The sequence below is a fragment of the Etheostoma cragini genome, chromosome 20 (genome assembly GCF_013103735.1).
Source record: "Etheostoma cragini isolate CJK2018 chromosome 20, CSU_Ecrag_1.0, whole genome shotgun sequence".
Lineage (NCBI taxonomy): Eukaryota > Metazoa > Chordata > Actinopteri > Perciformes > Percidae > Etheostoma > Etheostoma cragini.
In genome coordinates this window covers 22,769,772-22,796,510 of record NC_048426.1, presented here as the reverse complement: position 1 = coordinate 22,796,510, position 26,739 = coordinate 22,769,772, and the positions used below count along the sequence as shown (strand labels likewise).

Genomic DNA, 26,739 nt, shown 5'->3' with positions numbered 1-26,739 from the left:
TGCATTGTTTGTTGTTTTACAATTAAGTAAGTAACTCTAGACAACCTGAAATGTGATTGTTATGGGTTACTATGGAGAAAACGTAGCTCAGGTTCGCCACGCACAGCTACAGGTGAAAGCATATCAATACTTCCATTTTTAAGTGCATACATTGTTGACATTTTACAAGTCATTGTAAAGAATTAACAGGTGTGCTGTGATGGAGCATGTAGTGCAGGAGACAGCTGTCAGAATATTCTACCTCAAAAAGTGAAAGATGTGAGGTTTTGTTGTGATAAAACTAAGTAAAAATAATCATGTCAGGTCATATGCGCTGTCATACCTTTTATGATGGAGTGGAGATTGGGAGTGGGTGGATGTGTTGACCACTGTGCTGCATCAGGAACAGTTGAAGGGTTCGGGCTGATGAGGCGACAGGAGCCACTGAAGGGCAGGTGAAGGAGGCAGCTGTAGCTCTCTAAGGAGTCTTGGAAAGAATTGGAGCGAGCAGGCCGATGACTGTCCCCGCTGCTTAATAAGAACTGACGTTACACAACATTATCCACCTCAGCAGTCTGTGCTGGAACAAGTTATTTTTGAAAAAGAAGGTACAGACTGCATGGAAAGATGTGGCAATCTGCCATCTGACAGCCCAGCCTGTGAATCATGATGCACAACCCAACTGTGCACAGAGATTATTTGTCTCTTAAACAGGAGTATCCTGTGACTCTAACACACACCTATTTGTTGTCTGACTGCCTAATACTTTCATTGCCAACCTTTTCACTACACTAACTCTACAGATCCACATGGCTGAAGCCTGATTATAATCTTAAAAGACCTGTCTGGCCTTTACAACAACAGCTCATGTGGAATAAATCCTTTCAGGGGATGATTTTGTAAATCAAGACAAGGGTTGTGCCGATGCACGATATCATCCTACCTCGTGATGGTGGTGCCACCATTGGGATGCCTCGCCCCCCTACAAGCACCGGATGGGAAATTGAAAACGTTCTGTGCTGGTCTTAAACTAGTAAAGACACTTGCGTCGTGCTGCACAGGGTGCAAGTTTGGGCCCTGTAAACATGACGCATTGTTATTGTTTTACGGGATAGATCGACCCATGTTAGACCTGTACTCACACAGAGTTGTAGCAGTGCTTTGGCTGTGTCTCCTTCCACCTAATATAGTCCCAAGTCAATATCTGCCTAAGAAATTGTCTAGTCTTAATCTGCATTGCTATTTGTACTCTTTTTTTTGTGAATATACAGGCCACAAGAAGTAATTAGGTTGTTGTTGTTTTTTTGTTGGCTCACTTTTACTCCCAACATGCTAACCAGCAACTTAGGATTCCATGGCTTGTTCCATATATATATATATATATATATATATATATATATATATATATATATATATATATATATATATATATATATACATGTGTATACATGTGTATAGGAAAAGTAACTAAATTTCATTTCCATACCGTGAATCATTTTTGAATCAAAAATCTATACTGACTCGAATCGTGAGCCTAAAAATTTGAATTGAATTGTGACATTTTTCGAATCGTCCATCCCTGTAATGGGTAATTTCCCAGTATTTTTTTCCAGAGCATACTTTCCAGAGCATACTTTACCATGGCCTCGTGTTTAACTGTAGGGTGGTACATGGATATGCCAGCAGAACAAACTAACACTTCTGTAAATCACTTGGAGAAACCAAAACTAGCAGGGGCCATATTCACAAACATTCTGAGAGAAAAGACACTTACATAATGTTCATGATGCGAAGGTCAAAAGTTGTTTATACACAACTTTTGCAATCAGTGTTCTTAAAAAATGAAAGGTCAGTCAGTAGCAGAGATGTTCACAAGCCAATATTTGGAAGTCCAAGTCAAATCTTAAGTCCGGCCACCTGATCTGTCCTTAACACTATTGTTAAATCCTATGAATTCAAAGCATGTGCTGTAGCTACCATCTATACAGTACAGTATCAAAATCAGTTGTATGATAACTTTATGGGGTCTACTTAACACATCCCTTTAGCCCTCAGACCTGGAGAAATATTAACCTAAGTCTGTCACATCATATGGATACAACTATAAAGATACAATTTGCCTGTTCCCAGCATTAGAACAACACTTTTAAGTAGTTAGATTCTTACCTGTGCATTTGCGTTGCACATTAATTCAAATGGCAGGGGACATGCAGCTCGTCATATACGTTCACCCGATGTATATGCACCTATAAAAGAAAATAGAAAGACATTACATTTAAAAAGTTGACGAGTCTTGAAGCCCGAGTCCTTGTCAAGTCTGAAGTCAGCTGTTTGTGCGACTTGAGTCCGAGTCTCAGACTAGAGTCCCCATCTCTGGCCAGTAGTTGCCTGTCACAATCTGAAGGACTGTAACTCATATCAGTTCTCAAAGCAATAGAAGAAAGTTAACAATGCAAGGCAAATTGCACATGGCAGGAGAATTGCATCAGCCGTCGACCTGTTCAGGTGGATGTGTTAACCTTTTTATTCTGTGTCCTTCCCGCAGGACTACACCATCACCATGTACTTCCAGCAGTCCTGGAGAGACAAGCGCCTCTCCTACACAGGCATTCCTCTCAATCTCACCCTGGACAACCGTGTGGCAGACTCGCTGTGGGTCCCTGACACTTACTTTATTAATGACAAGAAGTCCTTTGTACATGGGGTGACGGTGAAGAACCGGATGATCCGACTGCATCCCGATGGAACTGTGCTCTACGGTCTCAGGTCAGAGCTGTTTGCACTCTTCTTTTGTCAGAGCTTTGGTATGGGTTCTTTTTTTGTATTTCCTCTGTATTTCTAAACTGGGACCAGGGAGCACTAAAAGGGCAAGGGGGGGATTGACTGTCATTTTTATGTGCTATTTGGTAGATGAAAGTGAAATTGATGCTATTGCTTTTCTTTGCTCTTAAACCCAGAAAACCCCCTCCGACAGGGGCAACACGTGGAATAGTTACGAAAAATTGCTATTTCAAAAACATCTATTTATAGAAGTTCTCAAAGTTATTTTGTTTTCAAAACACGGAGACCTCCGGTCTTAGGATCCATTAACCAGTTATATGATGCACAAACTGTCTTATTGCAAGTATTTTAACAATAAAGCAGACTAATATGCAATAGTATAGTATAGTAGTACATAGTACAAATATAATATTCATAATTATAAGAGGAAGTTGTGTCCAGTATAATTTTCTTTTTAGTCTACAATAAGATGCTTGGTATCGCTGGAAGCAAGAAATTCCAAGCTTTCTTGGAACTTTTTAAAGCATGATGATTGGGATGACACAGCGTCCGCTATTTCCCAAGAAACCTTTTAAAAGAAGGAACAGTCATTATGTCACACACGCCAGAGGAATGTTTCTATTAAAGACAAGCACCACTAACAAAGCTCCCCCGACTCTGTGACAAGCACAGTGCATGTCTTCACTGCTGCACGATAAAAGGCTCCCACTGGTTTGCCAATAGAAAACTTTGAACATAAGGCAGGACATATTCGGTGTGCATTAAACCACCAACCATTTGTCAGTTATACCGGTCTTCTCAGGGTGGGTCATCTCAGACTGTTGAGAGCTGAGATGTAATAGTTCCAGTGACAAACCACTTGCAAGACAGTTGCTATCTCTGAGTGCTGTTCACCTGGGAGATGGCTGCCAAAAAGAGCCTTTCTTCCCTGTTGCAACAGTCAAATATGAGTTGTCATATCAAGAGTCTTCTCTGTGACATAACAGCATATCAGAGCCTGACCAATAAAGGATTTTTAAGGTTAATACAATACGAATATTTAAAATATTCCGATACCGGCCAAAATACAGTATTTATTTATTTTTTAAATCCAGAAATGTGTTACAAAACAAACAGATTTCCCTAAGAATTAGTTATTTGTAGTTATTTATGAGTTGTCACTAAAATAATGATAATAATTTGTTTTAACAGAACAGAGGAGCATCAAAATATATTAAAGGTCTGATAAATAAAATGCATAAAAATACAAACTTAAGATGAAAAATATAAAGTCATTCGAACAAAAACACATTAAAAAGAAAATCAGTGTTGCCAACAGGGACGTTGTAGAGCGTCCTCTGGTGGACAGACTGCAACGCCAACGTTCATAACATGGTTGACCATCCGTTTTTATTTTTTAAATATTAATTTATCAGAACCATTTGTCATTATAAATAATTTAGTTGAATGAGTTGTTTTTTTTTAAATTGGCCAATATAAATGTCGATACCAATAGATTTGGAAATGCCTAATATCAGCCGATAATATCGGCCCGTCAATATATCGGTCGGGCTCTGCTGCATATTGAGGGCTTTCAGTGGTATGCCTGCTGTAGTTAATGTAGTTGGCTTCTTTATGTGATGGAATGTATAATAAAAAAATTTAAATAAGCACATCTCGCAGCACCTTGGCCGTGGCACCCCGGGGTGCTACATCACCCACTTGCTACTGCAGCAGAGAGTGCTACTGTATATCACGATACATTGGCATTCATATCATTATAGTGGAAGTGTTATGTAAATAAGACAATTCATGTCCTGCTTTTAAGCAATGAGACTGTCTAACAACTCTGATAAATGGTTTATTCATATCACGGTTACTTCACATTTTAAAGGTGGTTGGCTTTTCCAAAGAGTGGTACTTATAGAGCTTTATTCTCCACAGGCGCACGTGTGGTTATGTTTCTCCTTTTCCTATATAACACCAACACCTCCTAATTAGAATATGACGTTTGGACAAAAACACTGCAGAATTCAGTTAGCAGCTGATTAGCATGGAGAAAATTCCTCAAAGGCTTCCATCAGCGGGGCAAGTGTTGCTCTATCTGTGTCTCTGGAGCTATGAGGGGAAAGCAGCTAGTAAATCATTTATGAAGCCTCTCCTGGTGCAGTGTACACACGGCCGTGCCCTCTGCAGCAGAGCACAGCCACGATGGAGTTTACTGAGGAAACCGGTCCCTGTCTGTAATTCAGTTCTCTGAGTTCAAAAGCATCCTGTGTTTGAGACGGGGAGGAATGATGACTTGGCGGTTTTCAGCTGAGATTTTATTTTTTTTTAGCTTTGAGGCAATGCTGCACATTTTAATAAGGCACTGCTGCATACATACAAGGCCTCTCCTGGACCAGCATCGAATTCCAACGTTTTAAATCACTGTAACATATTATGGGTATCATAGAGCCGCAGTGTTTATAATGTCACTGACCGTTTTGCGTTTTGGGCTGTGATTTAATGCTCTCTTCATGTTCTAACGGGTCCCTCCCCCTCCCCACAGACACCCAAGACTAGGTTTGAAGCGGAGTGGGTTCTGCGCAGTTCCCAAACCTATAAAAATTGCATCACCCCCATGAGACACCATCAAGGGTTCCTGGGATATTTGAATTATTAAAATGAAAATAGCAGAGTATAATATCTAACCTATAATCCACTTAAATCATAAGGTTTTTATGCATTATGTTGTCTCCCCCATTCCATGCTTTAGAAATCCATTCTCTAAATTCAAAACACTGTCAAAAAGATTGTTGTACATTATGAGGAAACCTATCTTGTCGTATGTAGTGTCAATATACCAAAACCTTTTACTTTAGGATAAACATATACAACATATATTTCACATTTATAATGTATCTTAAATAGACAAGAAGTTCTCAGTTTTAGCTTTTTGGCCAGGACTTCTTTTGTTTCTACCTTTACCCCTGACACGTTTTTTTTTTTCTTTCTTACGATACATAAATAAATATTTCATTGTCCATTCCCCTCTAGTAGAAGAATTGTAATGACATATTTCATAGTAAGCCCTTTGGTTGGAAAATCCAGCAGCCTATTCCAGAGTTAAAGTTGTGTTTTATTTATTTAAACACAACTTTAACTCTGGAATAGGCTGCTGGATTATAGGGACCCGTTCAGGAGAATGTGTTGCCAAAATACAGTAGGGGCCCATTTTTGAAAGCCCAAAAGAGAATCTACAGTGTCTTGTGTGGTCCATTATTTGTCACAGGTGTAATAACATCTGATCATCCTTTGCTCACATTAGTCTATATTAACAATGTTTTATTTCCGTGATTGTTCAGGTGTCACTGGAAATTCCACCGAATGTCCCCCATTTTTGGCTGGATGTCCATTACCTTCTGCTTTCTTTGTGTTGTGTGGAGTTCTAAACTCTGGTGGATTTAGGAGGACTATGGCTAACTGCTCCTCAGGTCTCTGCAGGGTAAATCCAGACAGCTAGTTAGACTATCTGTCCAATCTGAGTTTTCTGTTCCACGACTAAAACAACTTTTGAAATGTCCTCTCGAGGCTAATTTGCAGCAGCACCGTTAATCCGTCCGGCGCTTAGCGCTGGCCTAGACGATTGTGATTGGTTAATAGAAATGCCAATAAACCAGAGCATGTTTTTCTCCCCTCCTGGAATGCTGTGTGCACTAGCCAGATCCTCCTCCACAGCGCTCTCAAGGAAGGTCTGGCAATGTGAGACCAGGCTCACATGAGCAGTGTGTGTTGATGGTTTTGGCTTGGTCAGCACCATCATGATGTACAGGATTTGGTGATGGTGTGGCAGGTGGCTGAGCAGCAGGCCTCTTTTACGGTCGGCCAGCACAGGAACACAACCAACATGGTTATCATGGCAACACTTTATTTAGAGGAAGACATTGTGGTGACTGTATAGTACACAGCATCCCTTCTGTAATGTATTTTTTTAATTATTTATAGACATGAGTCTGAACGGTTTACAGTGGTCTTCACTTTCCAGCCAGAAGAGAAAATAAAGATATAGTATTCAAGGTTGCTTTCAGTTATTTACTATAAACTCACTGCAATGAGCTTCAGCTACTACTCTGAGACCATTCTTTAACCATCCTAGCCTCTCAGGCTGCATACAGGCTGCCCTCCTCTCTGATTGGATGAGCCGTAACCAGCCTGAGAGGAAGATCTGCAGGCCCTCCTCTACTATGCTGTGCGGTTTCTGTGGAAATGTTTTGGTTAATCTATATTTTGACTATAGTTGACCATGTGCAAATATGTATAATATTCTACAAAAAAAGACACTAAAATTGAACATCCATCAACACTTAGGCAGGAGAGTGCTCTTTTTGACAAAGATGCAGAAACTCTACAGAATTAAGCGACTGTTTTTTTGTGTGCTTTTGGTGGAGATATGTTCTGAGTTTCTGAGTTTTATTCTTAGTATAATAATTCCTTTTGAAAAGCCTTTTTAACATCAAGGCCAGGGGAATACAGTACATATTATTCAGGCATTTCTAACCCAATGCGGAAAACTGCACACTGCTCTGCCCTGCTCATAAGAGGAAGGCACAGTTAAAAACAGCATAACTGCTATGTTTTCACCAGATGAACTCAGCCCAGGTGACACACACACAAAGGGGGGATGGGGGGGGGTAGCGCAGCGCAGCGCATCAGGACAGACCCGGAGTGCTTTCCATTTAGGCCCAAACAGGAAAGAGCATGTTGAAAAGGACAGAGAGCAGTGGCTAGATTTGTCCAAAACCAACAGTGGCGGGCCCTGCCTTCATGGCTGAGTGAACACAGGCCTTGTGGGCTGTCCTCATCATTCCCTGTCCCCCCCAAGGTAAACACTTCTCTGTGTGTCCAGATAAGCAGTGCTTGATTTCCCCTAAGTCAGTTCACACGCAACATATCCCATCTGCCTCGCCCAGAATTTCCTTACATTTTTTATCTTTCCATCACACTTACTTGACCGCCCCCTCCCCAACCCCCCCGAACCCTTCTTCTTTCTCCCTTTTTTTTGTTGTTTAATACTGCCCTTGAATTTTTCATTCCACTAAGAGAGAGGCTGTTTACGGATTGAGAGAAAACATTATAGTGATGAAAATGTCAATCCTTTTTATGGTGTTATTGGCAGCTTGACGTCCTCCGTCTGCATCTCCGCCTGAGAACTCGTGACGTACAAGGCATTCTCTGAGCCCACTAGAGGAAGCTCTGTTCAACAAAGGGTTGGAAATACAATTGCCATTCCTTAAAGCTTTTTCTCTAAACCAAGAGCAACAGTTTCATTTGGCCATCACTACAGGAAAACATCATTTTTAAAATACTTACAGACACAACCAAGGCCCCTCTGTTTTTGGCGAGGATAGTCTATTTAACCCTTCTCGAAACTCCGCATAGCCCCAATTCTGCATTTTGTTCTTATGGAGACTGGATTTTTTCCCGCTAGATAAGTAAGATAGGAAAAGCACGAATTTGGTGCTTCTAATAAAACAAAAAACATACCAATGTAATCCCTCTATATTGTCACATAGGAGCCACGGAAAGTGTGTGGAAGTGTCTGTATTTGCAGAGACGCTACCTTCTGCCTGGATGTTGGTATTGCTGTGTTTGGGACACTGGTGTGCAACCCCTATCAATGCATAAGCACACATTCAATAAAAAGCTAAAAAATGGTGGACACAGCACAGAATCTGGGGTTATCTTTCACTTTGGCTGCCGTATTTGATGCTGCAGGTGGTATACTGGGCGGTTAGTGGGCAATCGCTTCTGGTGTGTTTGAGCTAGCAGGAGGAGGGGGCAACATTAAATATTGTGTTCAGACCACACAGCCTGACTAAACGCTTGGTCAGGTGCCTTTGGCGTTTGTTACTAACGCAAAAAGTCTTCTTTGGGTCAAGCCGTTTGGCATCAATTTTAGACACACTTGGTTGGAACTGTTTGCGTCATCTTTTGATGCTGTTGGTTGGGACTCTTGGGGTCACTTTGTGACGCTCTGGGTCAGAACTTTTGTATTACTTTTTGATGCTCTGGGTCAGGACTTTTGGCTTCAGGTTGACACTTTGAGTCGGGTCGTATGTTTAACTGACATGCGACATGAGGACGGGACAGTTAGGTTTACGAAACAATTGTGGGCGTGGTTACAAAATGTGCGTTTCAGTTGCGCAGAAGCAGAACAGGACATGAACCCCGGTTTCCTGGGTGAAAGTTTTGTGTTGTGTCTTTCATACCTCTCGCTCTTTATACTTACAGCGCCGCGGTCAAGCTGCTGCTCTGCCCGGTGCATTCCATGAAGACGTTAAAATGGTGCTTTTTGCCTAGGTTTCTGACACTGAGAGCCACCGACCAAGCGTCAGTATTTGACATGTTAGGAATGAGAACGGGTTGGTTTCCAAATAAAAAGCGAAAATTCCAGCATCGTATGCCTTTTTGAGGTGGAGAATCCAATAAAAAGAAGGTACACAGACTGTTGAAGTTGCACATATAAACAGACTTTGTCCTTCTCACTTACAGGTTCTGTCAATCTGATACCCTTATCAACTATGTGTGATTTCTTGTCTACAGCCTGGCAGGTAATACAATAAAATGCAGATGTACTTATCAATATGAGTGCTATCAGTATTACTTTCTCTTCTTCTCTGTCCTGAAATCATTTTCTCAGACACTGGGAGGACATGTCTCTTTCCTTCACCACTCTGGCTTCAGCTTTTCCGTTTTCTGAAGGAGCTTGAGATATTTCTCTTACACTGACATGCTGCAGAATCATTATCCCCTGCAGGCTCCCACAATTATTCATCCAGTGTGCTCACTGCCGACACAAGGGCTATATTTAGGTTTGCCATAATGACCTCACCACTGACTGGCACATACACACTTTGGTTGTGAGTAGCTCAACACCTTGGTTCTGCGACGAAGACATATGGTCTTTTTGTTTATAGTCAGTAGTCCACACCCCAGCAGAATCAGACCTGTTTGGCTGTGACTGATGAAGAATGACTGTCCTCATTAGCAAAAGAGATAAAAGATGACCGAGCAGCCCGCTGGGCCTGTGCTGGTGCCCAGTTTATAACGCGTTATAGTTCGATGCCATGACATTATTACCCAATTTGACGTGATAAATTAGCATACTTGCAGATGTGATTTTTGTACAATACAATACAAAATCTGAAAATCAAATTGGTGTTGTTTGATGTCTGCGTGTTTGTACTTTTGTGAACGCAATGCAGAGCTGCAGTTAATCAGAATCCAGTATTGTGTTCTCCTCCTCTTTCATTCTTTCAACATTTATCCATTCTGAGCGAATGACATAATTATGTCTCTTGAAATAATTACAAACTCAGGCCGCCTATCTGTCAAACATCTCAACTTCAGTTTGATTTAAATAAGATTTTTCAAAGCTAATACTTTGAAGCTAAAACTGTTAAAGGTTGTTTTTTGTCTGTGCAATTTCATCCCTATGGGATGTATTTTATAAACAACCCATATAACTCCTCATATTATTTAACCTTTCATATTTATTCTTCTGATTTGATATTGTGTGTTGTTTTAGTTGTGGCTTTTTTTCTATTTTAGTTTTTCTATATTAATTGGAGAGTGCCCAGATTAAGCCCTTCTGAGGTTCTTTTGCATGTCTCCCTCACATCGTTTATTTATTATGTGTATATTAATCAGTAGTATTTGTATACGTGTAAACCAATTAACTAAACTATAGAAAGACAAAAATGCAATCAACCTTTAACGTTGGGAATCGCCCATAACAATATGTAAATGTCCATATAAATTGCATAAAAGGAGAGCTCTAAAGAGATTGAGAATCTACATTGTCCATCCACATCATACTTAAAATGATATGTTCCCCTACTTCATGTGACCTTGTTGGAGTGTGGACCATGTGGACTCTGACTGAGAGTCTACATGGATTTGTAGCTAGGGTTTCAACATAGGCAAAAATGTAATTTTCAATCTCAGTGTGCATTCATAAGTAAGTATGTAAGTCTAGAGCATATTTAAACAAAGCTTTAGCTGACCAGAGTGCTGAACAAAAAAACCTAAAGGTGCTGTATTTTACATTGAAATGTAAAACTAAAAAGTGAAGAAACCAGAATATACCAATGGCAAGAATTACACAAATACAGAATCACAGACTTAGTAGTCTATATTGACGACGTTTCAATTACTGCATTGTTCAGATACCGGCAGAAGTTCCACCAAATGTGCCTAATTTCTGTCGGATGTCAGTCCCCTTTTGCTGTCTTTGTTTTGGGATTCTAAACTCTGGTTGATTTGTAAGGGCTATGGTTAACTGGTCTTCAGGTCTCTGCAGGGTAAATCCAGACAGCTAGCTAGACTCTCTGTCGAGTTTTTTGTTGCACAACTAAAATGTACACATTCCACCAAAACAGGATCCTTCCCGAGGCTATTTTGCAGAGGCGCCGTTGCAGAGCACGTTTTTTCACCATCCCCGAATGCTGTGTGGACTAGCCAGACCCTCGTCTGCAGTGCTGTTTAGGAAGGTCTGGCAACGCCAGACTATAGACATAACAGATTGAGGGATAAGTTGGCTAAAGAAGGCCAATGCATGTCTTTAGCCTAGATTTGCAGTACAGTGGCTTTCAAAGGCAGATTTGTAATGAAATCTAAGACCTCGGGACTGAGTGCTTGGGAATAAGATCTGTAATATAAAACAAAGCTTGACCATTAAATGCCTTGAATGCGATCTGCAGGTTCTCAAATTGGATTTTAAAGTGAACGGGGAGCCAATGAAGAGAGGCTAGCACTGCTGGGGTGATGTGCTCACACTTCTTAGTACAAGTCTACATTCTTGCAGCTGCACTTTAGATCATCTGTAGGTTACGGTGGAAGGCTTCAATATATAGGAAGATGCAATAGTCCAGTCTGGATGTAATGAAGGCATTAATTAATTTTCCATTCCATGGAAGGACATAATTGGCTTGAGTCTGGAAACAGTTCCTAACTTACTAACTTTTTTGTCAAGACAGGGTTTAAGCTGCATTCATACCCAAAGAAACTATCCCGTGATTTGCTGCCTATGCAAAATAACCTTGGGAGGGAACTTGTTTTTCCCGGAACATGTGTACGTAGGAAGGTGAGCTCTGGAGTGTGTGATGATAATTTTACTCAAAAAAAGAAAAGAAAAAAAGGTAAATATAATGTGATTGTCGGTTCTACCTCGGAGGATGTGTTTCCGAATCGACCAGAGTTTAGAGTGCCAACACAAAGAAAGTGGAAGGTGAGGGATATCCAGCAGAACCTCTGGCGGCATCGGAACAATCCTGTAAATAAAACAGTGTTTATAAAGACTAGTGGCACGCTTTTCTCTGGCGTTGGCTTGGCGTCTTAGGATGTAATCTACTGGCCCATCCCATCTCTGAAAATTTACAAGCAAAGGTTTAAATTGGCATTAATTAATCTATCAACCACACATTATTTGTAATAGTTCTTCTATTTCTCGCCTAATACATTTTCACAGTCAGCTGTGGTGGTTGCCACAATTTGGAAAACAGTAAGCAGTGCGTGGGAACGTTTCGGTGTACCTAGCACATGTAAAACATTTAGGGATTCATATGACTATGACACTGACATGTAAACCTAGTTGGCTCAGTGAAAGACTTAACGATTTACATTATGGATCAGATGAACTGCAACATCCTTACCTTATAGTCACAGAGTTGACACATTCTATTTTTACTGCCAGTCCACACTCACTGCACCTGCCTTTTAATTATTCTAGTGCTTGCTAAGTGTGTCCAGGACATGGATCCACAGCCCCAGAATATTCAACAAGATAAGAAAAATAATGAATATTAATGTCTTGAGGGGATTTTTATGTCCTGACACTGTAGAAGCTGAGTATGAGGAGATGTGCACGCATAGCTGGACACTCATTCAGCAGAGTGAAGAGAGATGATCAAGGAGGAGCGACAGTGGATTTTTATTGGCTCCCCGAGTCAGAATTGTCAGCACATTTCTCTCACCAGTACAATCTAAGAATTACATCTGTATAATAACGGAAAATGTTCTCGCAGCTCGTTAACTGGCCCTCGTCCCGTAATTAAAACAGAAATGATGTGTGTATAGCTACAGTTAAATACAGAACAATCACTGTTAGGCCTGGGTAAAATTATCTAATGGAAAGCTGCATAGTTAGTAAACCTCTGAAAAAAATAAAAAAAAACAACCTAATGAATGTTAAAAAAAGGGACAAAGGTCAAAAAAAGTAACAAAGTAACAAACGTCTCGAAGGTGTCACAAAGGTCGAAAAAGCGTCTAAAAAAATGTATTTAAAAAATGACTAATATTGAAAAAGTGACAACGTGGACTTCTGTAATGTCCCAAACCCAAAAAGTTGTCGCAAAAATTATGCAATTGGAAATGTAAAATACTATTGAATTAAGTTCTATGGAACGTTTCTGTTAAAAAGTACAGCCATACAACTGTTAATATACAGATATCTCATAGAGTGTAAAGGTTTTTTTAGGTTCACTTAGGCTACTTTAAGGCATAGTTTCAAAAGATGTTAAGAAATATAATTTCAGCTGAAAGTAAAGTAAACATTTACTGCTTGATGAGAAGAAATCCAAACCGCTGCCACGTTCTGCACTAGCACGGAGAAACTCACATCTGGACTCTATGTTTTTAAAATAATTGGCACTATTTTAAAAGTATCATTTTAGCACTGGCAGGGCTTTTAATTAACTCTTTTGATCACCAGCTGTCATGGCTAGTCAATTTTTAAAGTTGCCAGCCAGTCAGTTTTTTCACAAGCCACATATATGTCTGATTTAGTTTTTTCCCTAACTAATTTAACTTTAATCTTAGCTCCTCTGGTTTGTTTTGCGGCGTGTAGTTTGTCTTCTCTGTTTCAGCATTACTTGTAATCCATATCACGTGCTAGGCACCTAACAGTTAAGCATGTCTGAAACGTTACAAGAAAGTGTTCATGGGAAATGTAGGAGTATAATTAAAAGCAGCGTTGCCAGATAAACACTACGTTTCAAGCCAAACGCACAAAAAAACGCACAAATATCTTGCCAGAAAACAAACCAATCCGGAAACCTTTCTGCAGGCAGCCGATTCAAACAGATGCAGAGTTAATGCTTCATTCATCACCAGCCAAATTGCTCATAACTTTACAATGTTAGCCGCCAAAGTTAGTTGTTACCTGCATTTGGCGTGTTGGTAGGTGTCAATTTAAAGCTATGAGCACTTGTATCGGAAATAACCCCAAACCATACCCAACCCTTCTGCTGATGGCGTGTTAAGGTTGTTTTCTGCATCTGGGCTGCATGTGTTGTACATTACCATGCTGTGTGCTGCGGTAATTACACACAATACCTGAGTGTGGACGTTCTTTCTCAACCTTGGGATAAATTGATCCCTCAGGGGTTTATTTACCAGCTTTTTCTGGAGCTTTCCACCACATCTCGCAGTCGTCATCAGTTTTCTCACTTAGACACTGCTAAATCAACAGGGACCCCAAGAAGCATCCAAGAGGAATCCCCTACATTGCATACAGCCCAGCCATTAATCAAATCATTTCACTTTGAAATGTACTTGTATAAAGTGTCACTGCTCTAACAACCAAACAGCCATACATACTTACTCTTTATTAGCTTTTTTATGGCGTCAGGATTATGTCATATCTCGCGAGCACAATAAAACATACTCAGGAGCAAACTCTGTTATTTTACACGCATCGAGAGATGTACAGCCAGCTGCGAGCATGAAACAAAACATAGGGATCCCAACAACAGAACAGATGAGACATTTACATATTGCTTTATTTACGCTGCTATCTTGCGATAGATATCTAATGCCGCCTGGTACAAGAACGCCGAGCTTCCTTACTCAAAGCTGTCAACGATTTTCATCAATTGTACAATCCCATTGTGTTTTAATTGTCTGTATTGACTAAAAAAAATATTGAACCATAATAAAGAGGGCCTTGAAAGTGATTAATCATTAAAGGGACAGTACCTCCTCGGTGTCTGCCTCAAAAATGTCAAAGTGAGTTTAATTTGACGTACTAATCTTGACGCCATACTTTTTATCTTCAAACCTGGGCATGTATGGCCCCGAGCTACAAAGCAAACATCCACTACATAAAGTGTACTGCTAACATTGCTTAACACCATCTATCAAATGCTGTCTGTCTGTCTGTCTGTCTGTAGCTTTTAAGCCACCCATAATAGTTGATGGACATACATCATTAATCATTACTATTAATCATTATTATTAATCATTAATCTCCTCCAGGCTAAGCTGTTTATCAAACATGTGCATTGGCCCATCCACCTATACCTGTCAGAAATTAAAATAAATACGTGCATTTTTTTTGTGACCCTGAAAGATTTGTGCAGGTTGTTTTCCAGTTAGACCAGTGGGCGGCCATGTGCCTAAATTAAACAGGTGGCAGTTTGAATAATGTTTTGGAGCTCAGTGATGCGTGATGTACTATGGCTGGGGAAATGTTTTGAACCACTATAGGCCTGGTTTTGCTGTAGACAGTACAGAACTGTACTGTACTCACACACACACACACACACACACACCTACCAGCTTCTTCATCCTTGTGCACCATCATTCCTCGAAGCTCCATCCATTGAAAGACTAGTAGGGAAAAGGTGAGAGGGGAAAAAAGCAGGTAGCCTAACTACTATATTGAGTACTGTACCACTAGCATGCAAAATGGAAACATTACTGAGCATAACATATCTCAAAAAGAACATGTGACATGCCCAGCTAAGACAGGCCTGTTATAAAAGGTGAAAGCAAAGCAAAATGGTGTTCAACTTCTTTTTAATCTGCCAGTCACCCCCTCACCCCATTTTATTCTAAGATTCTAAGCCTATGATCAAAAAAATAATATTAACAGTTTGGTAAGCATATATGGACATAAACATTCATAACTCCTGACAAAGTTGTTGAAGGTTTGACATGAACATACATAAATCTTACCTATGCAGACTATTCACACATTTTTAATTAACATGTGAAAGTACATTGTTGCAGAGGTTTACCTTTCTGAATAGAACTGGCTCGTTTGATTTTGATTGATTTTGAGAATTTAAATACATACATATTATTATTATTATTATTATTATAAATTTAGTTTAACTTAAAGCGCTCTGTTTCCTGACTGAATATGTTGCAGAACTCACTTATGCATACCTCTCACATTTGTCCTACAGTAAATATTCACTGTGCTGCCAGGCCAAGTTTGCAGTTTGAATGATTGTAACTCAAATGTCAACAAGACAATTGCTTGTCCATAAGTCCTGTAATATGTTGTCCTATTACAGCATATTATGTGATATATGATTAAATAGTTTTAGTGGTTTGCGGGGATATGGTTTGATTATGTTTTCTGTTTCGACCAAATGATGATGATGACTGACCCTTTACACACCCATAATCAGCTGGATGAGGCTGTAATACATGCTGCCGTTGCAGACCAAATAAATGGGATTGACACTCTAAACGCCCACAGCCTCAATCTCACAAAGAACTCACCAGGCACCTTTTTACTGGAGAGCTGTTTTATTATAATAAATTATGTGTATATAGATGAAATAAGATTCAACTTTTTTGTCATTGCAGATGTCACAAGTACATATCAACAAAATGTAGTTAGCGTCTAGCCAGAAGTGCTTTAAGCTGTGATTAAATATAAGGTATGAAATGATATATAAATATATGGATATGTGTCTATACGAGTGTCTATTGCTACAGGTATGTGCAGGCTATAAACAGGCTATGGCTATAGTAATACACAATACATAACTATACAGTATGTACAATGCAGCAAATTGTGAGTATTGGAGGGATTATTCAATACGTACCGCAATTATACAATATGTACAATATTATGTAGATTTGGTAAGGAAGTCAATATATGTTAATATATTTAACATTCCTTTTTTTGTGTTAATAAATTATAAGGTGCCCTTTGTTTTTACTTGAGCCCCTGCCAACCAAAACGTCCGTGCACATCCCTGTTAGTGGCTCCCATCAACATGAAGCTAAGAAATAAAAACATAAAATGAAAAAGAATTACTCAATCGTTAATTCTCTTCTGTGCCTCAAAAACTCAAGTGTTTCCTTCAGATGTAAGACTTCAAAGGGGGGGAAGTCGCGTTGCGGGTTTCATCCGTTTTCCTGGATTTTAGTGTTAATTCTTACTCATAGTTGTAATAAAGGTTGAAAACGAGGCTTTTCAAAGAGAGTGGAGCTGCAGCCGTGACTTCAGCTGTGCAAAGGCAATTATGGGAAAGAAACAGAGAGTTCAGTTCCAGTCGTGATGTAAAAGGATTTGTGTGATTGAGGGCTGCGTAGGTAGGATGTGTGCTGTGGGATTCAACGTGAGTGGGAGGGGTATTGTTTATTCTTTTAGAAAGTCAAGTGTATTCCCCTGGTATCAGGAAACAAAATGTTTTCCTCCTTTGAAACCTTAATGCTGTGTCATCTCGTGGGCTGAATTTGTCCGTACATTAAAGGAGGATTTCTTGCTGTGGAAGCACAGTAATGTAACTGCAAATGTATTAGGGCTCTAGTCTACTTCACGTTACTGCAGAGGAAGGTCTGGCTAGTCCACATAGCATTCTGGGATAAGATAAAAACGTGCTCTGGTTTATTGGCATTTCTTTAAACCAATCAGAATCGTCCTGGCCGGCGCCAGACAAAGAGCAACTGTGCCTCTGCAAAATAGCCTCGGGAAGGAAGTTGTTTTGGTGGAACATGTGTATGTCCGAAAGTTGTTTTAGTCGTGCAACAGAAAGATCAGACTGGACAGATAGTCTAGCTAGCTGTCTGGATTCACCCTGCTGAGATCTGAGAAAAGGTAATCATAGTCCTCAGAAATCCGTAGAGTATAGAATGCCATCACAAAGAAAGAGAAAGGTGACGGACATGTGGCGGATTTTCCAGCAGCACCTGAACAATCCCGTAAATGAAACGTTGTCAATATAGACTAGTGCCTATGATGGATTTGTCCTCATATATCTGTATACTTTTGACTTAAAAACCTTTTTTCTTTCAGGATCACCACGACAGCTGCCTGCATGATGGACCTGCGCAGATACCCACTGGATGAGCAGAACTGCACCTTGGAGATTGAGAGCTGTAAGTGGCACTCAGTTTGGTTTTGTGAATTTCCAAGTATGAAGAGTCATAGTCCCAATGTCAAAAGTTTTTTCACTGGTACCAAAAATTCCTTCATGTCTGTAAGGAAACAACTAATACACTGGTGCCTTTTAGCTCTGGTCCATTTTGTTTCCTGACTAACTGAAGAGGAAAAAACATGAAGTCATATGCACTGACAGGCAACTCAATCATTGGACAGTTTTGGTGATGTCATCATGCATCATCTGGCTACATGGAGGGTTATTCAGCTTGCAAACAGAGGTGCTTCAGAGCTCAACAGTGTTTTTGTTTTGTTTTGTTTATTTTAAGATTATTTTCGGGCTTCTCCACCTTTAATTGTGGACAGGACAGTTAGGTGAGAAAGGGGAGAGAGAGGGGGAAGACATGCAGGAACCCTGGACCTCTGTGTCGAGGCATAAACCTCTCAGTATGTGTGCACCTGCTCTACCACTGAGCCAACCTGGCCACAGAGATCAACAGTTTGGTCCTGGAGGTACAATCCCACTGATTTCCTCCATAAGGATTTTGATTATCAGCCATAGTGTTCAAACTGTCAGAGGTAGACTGACCACGAGCCTTGAGGTTGTGGAACGAAAGTGTCTGCTCCTGTAGAAACTAGAGGTCCGTATGAAATCAATCTCGTATCAAGAAAAACATGTTTCATCTCAGTCTTACTAAGATAAAGTACATTACCCACAATCCTAAGCGTAACAGCGACATCTCTGATTGGTCCAACTCGCTACTACCCTGGAAACGTTAACCGTACCCGCAAAACCTCAAACTGTTAGATTGAGCTTCTACCATTAAAGCCTATGATTGTTTTTCTACACAGTCTTGTACCTTGGACTTTTTTTTGCCTTTTTCAAGATGGAGCCACATCAAATGTTTTATAATCACAATTTCTCTGTTCGCTGTTTGGCTTGGTTCCAGGTTTAAAACACTTTATCAATCAATTGTATTAACAAAGTGCGTTGTATAGAATCCAATCCATTTTTGGGGGTAATTTGGTTAAAAAGAAACCCATTTAAGATATAAACTTTTTTTAAAGGGGTCAAATTTGACCAGAGGACAACAGGAGGGTTAAACTGTACTGTCTACCTTAATCTCTCCTCAACTGAGAGTCAGTGAAGCGCTTCACAAATTTCTTCACATATGTGAAATGAGTTGTTTTTTTGTGGTGTCACAAAGATCTGTGGTGTCTGTGGTGTCACAAAGATCTCAACAAAAAAAAAAGCTGTCTACACGTTATTAGTCCTGGATCTGTCAGAAAATGAAGGGCAGGTAGAAAAGGTAAAAGACAACTTGTCGTGTAGTATTGCTTCTATATTCCTGCTTAAATCACAAACTCCTGTAAAACATTACGTACATTTTAGGATGTGGATTATAACTATGCTAAACCTGGGGCCCATCCAATATGTGAAAATGTTGTTCTGCATATTAAAAACACAGAATTTTACCACGTCCAACAAGCTGCTGTCAGTCCAACACTTGCACACACTGACGTCACCTTCAAGCTTTACACCCACAGTGACATTGTGCTTCGAGCCGAGTTGTCCATGTTATTTTAAAATGATGGCTACATCATTAACCCACAGCTTAAGGAAACACATTCATCAGACCGCACTAGGGCTATAAATGCTTCTATTCCACAACTCTCGTGACTTATTGTTCTTACTCCGTACCTCAGGTCAGAATCCTCTTCCTGCAGAAGACTCTTTGGTTACAAAGCTCATGCAGCACTTCACGCCGACTAATGCATTTCTTCTTCAATCGGGCCATGGCCAAAGTGGTTTGGTTAAATAATGGATTCCACCAACATACATAGTTAAAGTCCCACACATTATATACTGTATATATATAGCATAAAAAACCTCAAGGCTCAGTTAAAAGTTAAGTCATTTTATGACACCTGTATGTCTAGAATTCACTGAAACCATGGCCATTCATTTTTTTGAAAGCCATTAATGGGACCGACCTGTTCTCACTCCTAACTCGGCAAATACTGACACCAGGTCAGAGGCTCTCAGCGTTTGATACCGATGCCTAAATCTCCCTTTATCGTTTGTACGGGACACACTTGACATAGCAGCAGGTTGACCTCGGTGCTGTGAGATAACGTAGTATTAACAGAGACAACGGTAGCAAGTTGTACAAAATACAGAAAATCTGCTTAAGGAGGTTAGATGGGTCAAACAACACAGGACTTTAACGCAGGAGACCAGGGTTCATGTTCCATTCTTGTCCTGATAGTCCCTGAACTTAACTGTCTTGTTCTTGTGTAAGTTAAACACACGCCCCAAGTGATGCCAAGATTCCTGACCAAGCTTGTCTAAATATGACGCCAAAGGAGACTTTGGGCATCAATAGCAAACGCCACAGGCACCTGATCAACTGTTGCTTTTTGACGCAATGATAGTGAGAATGTGTTGATGAAACAGGGAATCACAAGTTTAGAATCACTCCACTACAGATTGTAACATCCTGGTATTAACCTGCAATGAAAAGGTCTACCTGGACGAAGTAGAGGACCTGACCCACTAGTGTCAGGACAACAAACTACTTATACATGTCAGCAAGACTAACGTCATCAAAGTGGACTTTGGAGTCATCGAGATTAGGGCTGGCTACCGAATTCAATACTTTTGAGAGCCCATCAGAATTTCCTCTGAAGTATCAAGTGAAGTCGGGCGACACTCTGAAATGATGGAGAAGATTTCATGCATGACGAATCCGATGACTTTATCCAACACTTTATTCAAACAATGAACAGACTTTCATGAAACGAAGAATAGTTGACATGCAATCATATGCACTCCCAAAGATTTTTCTTGAATCTAAGACAGACCCTAGGACCTCCATTCTGGACACACATCATCATACAACCATGAGGTTCTCATCAGTCAGAAACCACTATCCTGTGGGCCTCTGACTACGATCATAGGGGATCATACCTAGTTGTTATTCCCAAATCTATAACGGGCCTCTTTCCTGTTACAATCTTACCACCCAACATCTGGATCCTTGCAAGGCTTCTCACACATAGGGCACCTTACCATAAACCCTTCTGAACCTTCCTTTCCCAGAAGAAAGGTCTCTCTCTAACATCCTACATGAAATACAGATAAAAGATATGAAAATATGAAAATACATTTGGATACCTGCAGAAGGAATGTTCAACCCATCATCAAGTATTGAAAAATGTCTTGTCATTTAATACCCAATTTCAGTCCCTAAGGAGTTTTAATCCCAGCAGCCTCAGTGAGCCAATTAGCATGCAGCATGCTTCTACCAAAATCAAATAATGTTTGTGATTGGCTGTCTAATGTTACACATTGGAGAGACACACAGGAAACACTCTAAGTTGTGCAGAGAGACAGGGCTAACATGGTAGAAGCTGAAATATTAAGAAAGAAAAAGATTTGCACTGTAATGTTTAAGTTTTTGTTATATAATGTATACTTTATTATATAAAATTGGCGAATAGTATAATTTAGGAAGCACTATCAAAGTCCCGGTATGGCTACCGGTATCAACGTTTTTTGAACGACACCCATCCCTAATCCAGATACAGATCACATTGAATGGTGGAAGTAACTAAAAGCTGTTTCAAGTATTGCATACTAGAGCCCGTCCAATAAAGGATTTTAAGGCCGAACAGGTAATATTTGGTCATTTAAAAATCTGATATTCCGATACATCGCCGACATACCGTATATTTCAAAAATAAAAAATAAATAAAAATTAACATTAGTTATTTGTAGTTATTTATGAAGTATGAGCAGAATAAACCTAAGAGTTGCATCAATACATCTATAAATTTACTCAAGAAGAGTTTTGTTATAAGACTTTTGATATTGCGGTGAAGTACTTACATTGCCAGAGCTGTAAATATTCAATATTTTGCCGTACTATTAATTGTCTCCAAAATAATTGCGATTGACAATCTAATGGTCTCTCTTAGCCAAATATTACATAAAAAAACGTTTTATGTATCTATTTTTCTGAAAAATTTAACTTTTGAATGAATCCCTGATACATATTTTGGTTATATCAGTGTTACGTGACCCAGAAAATATAATAACACAAGTAAACCATGCGTCTTTATTGTCATGAAACTTGTTTTTTTCTTAAATGATAATACAACTGTTAATTACCATCAATCATAGCAATTTATTGAAGAAATGCGATACTTGAAAAAATATTGCGATTAGAGAATTTTGCAATCATTGTTCTTGGCCTATCGGCAGCTGGGTTCTTAGGCATCATAAGATGACGTGAGAATCCATCTGGTCAGGCTTCAAGAAATGTCTGTCTCCAAACCACCGTGGCTCGGACCAATCAGCGTCCCGTGACTCCGCCCTTCCCCTGACTGGCCTCGGCGAGGGATGGCAGACAGATGGTTCATTCAGCATCTGCCAAGTATCTTTGGAAAGTGCCTGCTGTTTTCCAAAACTGTTTCCAATGGTGGCTTCTCAGATGGTTCTGAACCATCTGGTGCTTCAGGTTAGCAATCTACCACAAGTAAGAAGAAAAAAAAATACTACAACAAATCAGCGTGGCATCTGTGTTTCTGTAGTCAACATAGAGATGCTATAATTTACAACAGGAAAACATACTATTTACATTTTTTTAAATAATGCATCTATAATAATGAAGACTGTGTGCAGCCAAACTGCACCTAGGTTTAATGTGTCATATTTAAACATCCTCTCTAATGTCAAATGTGAAGGTCTTCCCACATACATTAGGTGGATGAGGGGAAAAATACAGAAGTCAAAATCATAACAAAGCCATTCCAGTAATGAGAAATAGCTAATTCCCTAAAATCCTGCTGCTGCCTCTAGATAAGATGAAGAATCTGAAGAGGGAGACGAGCTGGCCCAATTAAATTGGTCTAATTACTGAAAGGGCAGCTGTTTCTCTCTGGTTCAGGCTGTAGACACAGCCCAGAGACTCACTTGTTGTTTCCGTTCAGCCCGTGGGAAACTGCAAGATGTTCAGCCGAACAGAAAAGGAGACGCCTTCTTTCTGCGTTCATCAGTCCCACTGATTTGGCATGATTTATTTTTCTTCAATTTCTCCTAAAATCTGAAGGTCGTATTTGTGACACTGCCTGTGTTGAGGGGATGCTGATGAACCAAGAGCATTTCATGTGACATTTGTTTTTGATCATGGTCAAATGAACATGACTGTAATGTAATGAGAAAATAATTCAACAAAAGTAGCACTTCGAAAGTTTTGAGTCAAATGTTGCCTTTGCACTTAGATGCAGTTAAAAGCTCCAAATTAAAAAATAAAGATGTCAACATCCTGCAGTAGGGCTGCACAATATATCTGTTTTTTTACCATCTGTACGTTTTTGTTCCATGTGTACGTTTTTGTTCCATGTGTATAGAGTGATTACAACATTCTCACCTGTCCAGGTGACTTCACCAAAGTGGAAAAAAAACTAAAACTGACAAGTCGTGATAGCAGTGTGTTTATATACTGTATTGTGCCTGGATCCAAATGTGCTTGTCCTTGTGTTTGAGTTGAAGTTTTTGTTATTGTTCTCCCCCGCCTCTCTCTCCCTCTCTCTCTCTCTCTCTCTCTCTCTCTCTCTCTCTCTCTCTCTCTCTCTCTCTCTCTCTCTCTCTCAGATGGATACACCACTGACGACATTGAATTCTACTGGCAGGGAGGAAGCAACGCCGGCTCAGTTACTGGGGTGGAGAACATCGAGCTGCCCCAGTTCGACATCATAGACTACCAAACGCTCTCCAAGAAAGCTGTGTTTGCTACAGGTAACAGTCAAGGAATAGTTAGTTCAGCCCTTCTTTGTACGGTGGCTCTGAAGGACAAAACACAACAGCATGTCAGAAAAGACAACAATATTTCAAGAAAAAGCAACATTTTACAAAACACCATTTAAAAAAACATTACATTTCGAATGTTACAGTGTTTGCTATTACAAATGTGTTTTCTGAAATGTTGTTTTGTTTTCTGAAAGGCTGACGGGTTTTATCCTTCAGGGCCACCGTACTTTTGACCTGTTAGGATATGACGTGGTCAGTTATAATGTTCATTTCCGCAGCACTAATTCCATCATTTTTCAACAAACCCACTGTTTTCAGTTACTGATTAATTCCAACCCAATTAAATGATATGTTGTCCTTTTTGTCCACAATGTATACCTTCTGTATTTTCACAGCAGCTGTTTCCCGGCTTCCTCTTATCTGTTGATAACTGAGGAATAGTTCGAAAACAAAGCCAGCTACTCTGCCGAGTGCCAGCCCATTACATACAATAAACAATATAGTCATTTTCATTTACTAGATTTTGGTATCTGTTATGAAGTGTGACAAAATAACAGGATTTTTAAAAGCGAATCAAATACTTGGTTATTTTTAAAAATCCAATATGTCGATATATTGGCCTATATGTATATATATTTTTTTTTAAATCTAGAAACGCGTAACAAAACATAAACAGAGTTCCCTAATATTAGGTATTTGTAGTTATTTATGAGTTCTCAGTAAAATAATATGATAATTTGTTTTATTGTCACAGCAGAACAGAGGAACATCAACATATATTAAAGTTCTGATGAATAAAATGCATAAAAATACAAACTAAAGATATGAAACTTAAAGTCCTTTGAACAAAAACACAATAACAAAATACAAAATATTCATTTACACTATTTAAAAAAAAATGAATAATTGTTTTCGTTTTTTTAAATCGGCTACTATTAATGCTGATACCAATAGATCGGCAAATGCCTAATATCAATATTATCGGCTGATACCGGTCTGGCTCTAGTTACAACCAACATCCAAGGTTAACCCAACTTAACTAGAGGTTAATACCTGTAATATCTGTGTGATGTGCTATTCTGACATTTTAAATGATTGATCACAGTGACAGATGTCTCCCTAAATTGACATATTTTGTATTTCTGTGATTTGTGGCACTATGAAAGCAATGTTATTATGAATCTGAATAAATATCTGCAACCTTGTGTGTAACAGGCTCTTATCCACGGCTGTCCCTGAGCTTTAAGTTGAAGAGGAACATTGGCTATTTCATCCTGCAAACCTACATGCCCTCCACCCTGATCACCATCCTGTCCTGGGTCTCCTTCTGGATCAACTATGATGCCTCGGCTGCTAGAGTAGCCTTAGGTCAGTGACTTTTCAAAAAAATTCTTTACAGATTAGAAATTATGCTTGCTGATGTGTTTTTAAGTGGCATGGCTCTATATGGCAATATGTATCTTTTGGCCTTGTGGTTGGTCCACCACTTTGCTCCAGACTTTAATACCTCAACTACTATTCCATGGATTGCCATGAGATTTCTTCTAACAGAGTTTTTGCGGGTAGTCTGACATTTCAACAGCAACATTTTAGGCCTTAAAAAGTCTCAAATGTGCAAAGGCGTTGTGTTTTAGGTCCTAAATCATTTTAAAACGGTCTTAGCGTTCCTACGTCTGTGTAACACTACCTCGCTGAAATATTTTTTCTTAATTCTGTGGCGTTTTAGTTCTTTCTTTTGCTAGTCTAAATTTAATTTGCTGAATATGTACAGATCATTATTACTATTACTATTACATACTTATTTTTGTACTTTTGTTGTACTTTTATGTTGTGATATAGGTCATAAATTTGAATCATAAAGATCTTAAAAAGTCTTAAATTTGACTTGTGAAAACCTGCAGAAACCCTGTCTACAAACATTCATGATCCCTCAGGCGATGAATCCACATAACTTTGGTTAATTTTTGACTTTTCATCTAGGAGGCCAATATCAGGTCCAAATTTAGAAATCTTAAAACTATTATGATCAGTGCTCAACAGAACGCATACAGAACAACACGCTATGTACTCTAATGCCCACTCACTGAACTGTGGGGCTTACAGGCCTCAATCAGAATAAACTACAGTAGTCATCCGTGTACATACTCCTGACTTGTGTGGACATTGTGTGGATGATTGTGGAGTACCCAATATTTCCTGCCACTACTTTGTGCTACTTTACTTTTGCCACATGGTCATCAGTCACATTGGGATCATTAGTCTCCATTCTACAGCTGGCAGCTGTGTGAGCTGGCCTGCTGGAAGGGCACGAGTTTTTCAGGCGACCAAGGCATGTCAAGTCAAATGCCCATCCATTCTAGTGTTTAAAGTAGCAATTATAAGTCTTCCATTACTCGGGTCCTGTCTGTGCGTGAACCAGAGTTGAGTCAGAGCACAGTACTGCCACTTAATTACAGCCGCTTTAGTAGGTTTTACACAAATCTGTCCTCCGAAGTGACGCAGTAGCCAACTGTGACACTACCGTAAATTGGTTTTAGTGGAGGCAAAGGGGAAGGGAAGCTAACCATGTCTCAACCCAACGTTTACGTGACCTGTAGATACCTTTAAACATATAACACCCCTGAATATATATTTTTGCACATTCCTGCCTAGCTCTTTCATTTTTAAACAGTGACAGTGTATATATAAAAAAAATTGTATTTTTCTTTTCTATATTTATGTTTCTTGTTTATGCAGCAAAGCAACTCCTTGTATGTGTAAACCTACTTGGCAATAAATCAGATGCTGATAAGTGCACGTGGAAAATCAATTAGAAACAACACAGAAATATAGCTCAACTCTGTGTTGAAGACACCAACACACATACACACCATAGGCCGTTAATATAAATGGACAGAGCATGAGTGACGTCACCCATTGGTTTGTGGAGATCAGAAATGAGTCCTCGAGTTTGCGTTTATGGGCGCAGCCATCATGGTTGCGGATGTGACGATTTTAGAGGAGAGGGCGGAGTGAGAGCGGA

The 26,739-nt window shown here is 39.6% G+C and overlaps 1 protein-coding gene across 1 annotated transcript in view; it reads left to right on the top strand.

Annotated features, from left to right (window-relative positions):
- The window catches only part of gabrb1 (gamma-aminobutyric acid type A receptor subunit beta1), a 49,567-nt gene that overhangs the window by 18,988 nt on the left and 3,840 nt on the right, over positions 1 to 26,739 (top strand). The window contains exons 4-7 of the mRNA XM_034857683.1: positions 2,525 to 2,745; positions 17,819 to 17,901; positions 23,562 to 23,705; positions 24,933 to 25,085. Coding sequence (XP_034713574.1) covers positions 2,525 to 2,745; positions 17,819 to 17,901; positions 23,562 to 23,705; positions 24,933 to 25,085 — 601 coding nt within the window. The remainder of the gene's footprint in view (positions 1 to 2,524; positions 2,746 to 17,818; positions 17,902 to 23,561; positions 23,706 to 24,932; positions 25,086 to 26,739) is intronic.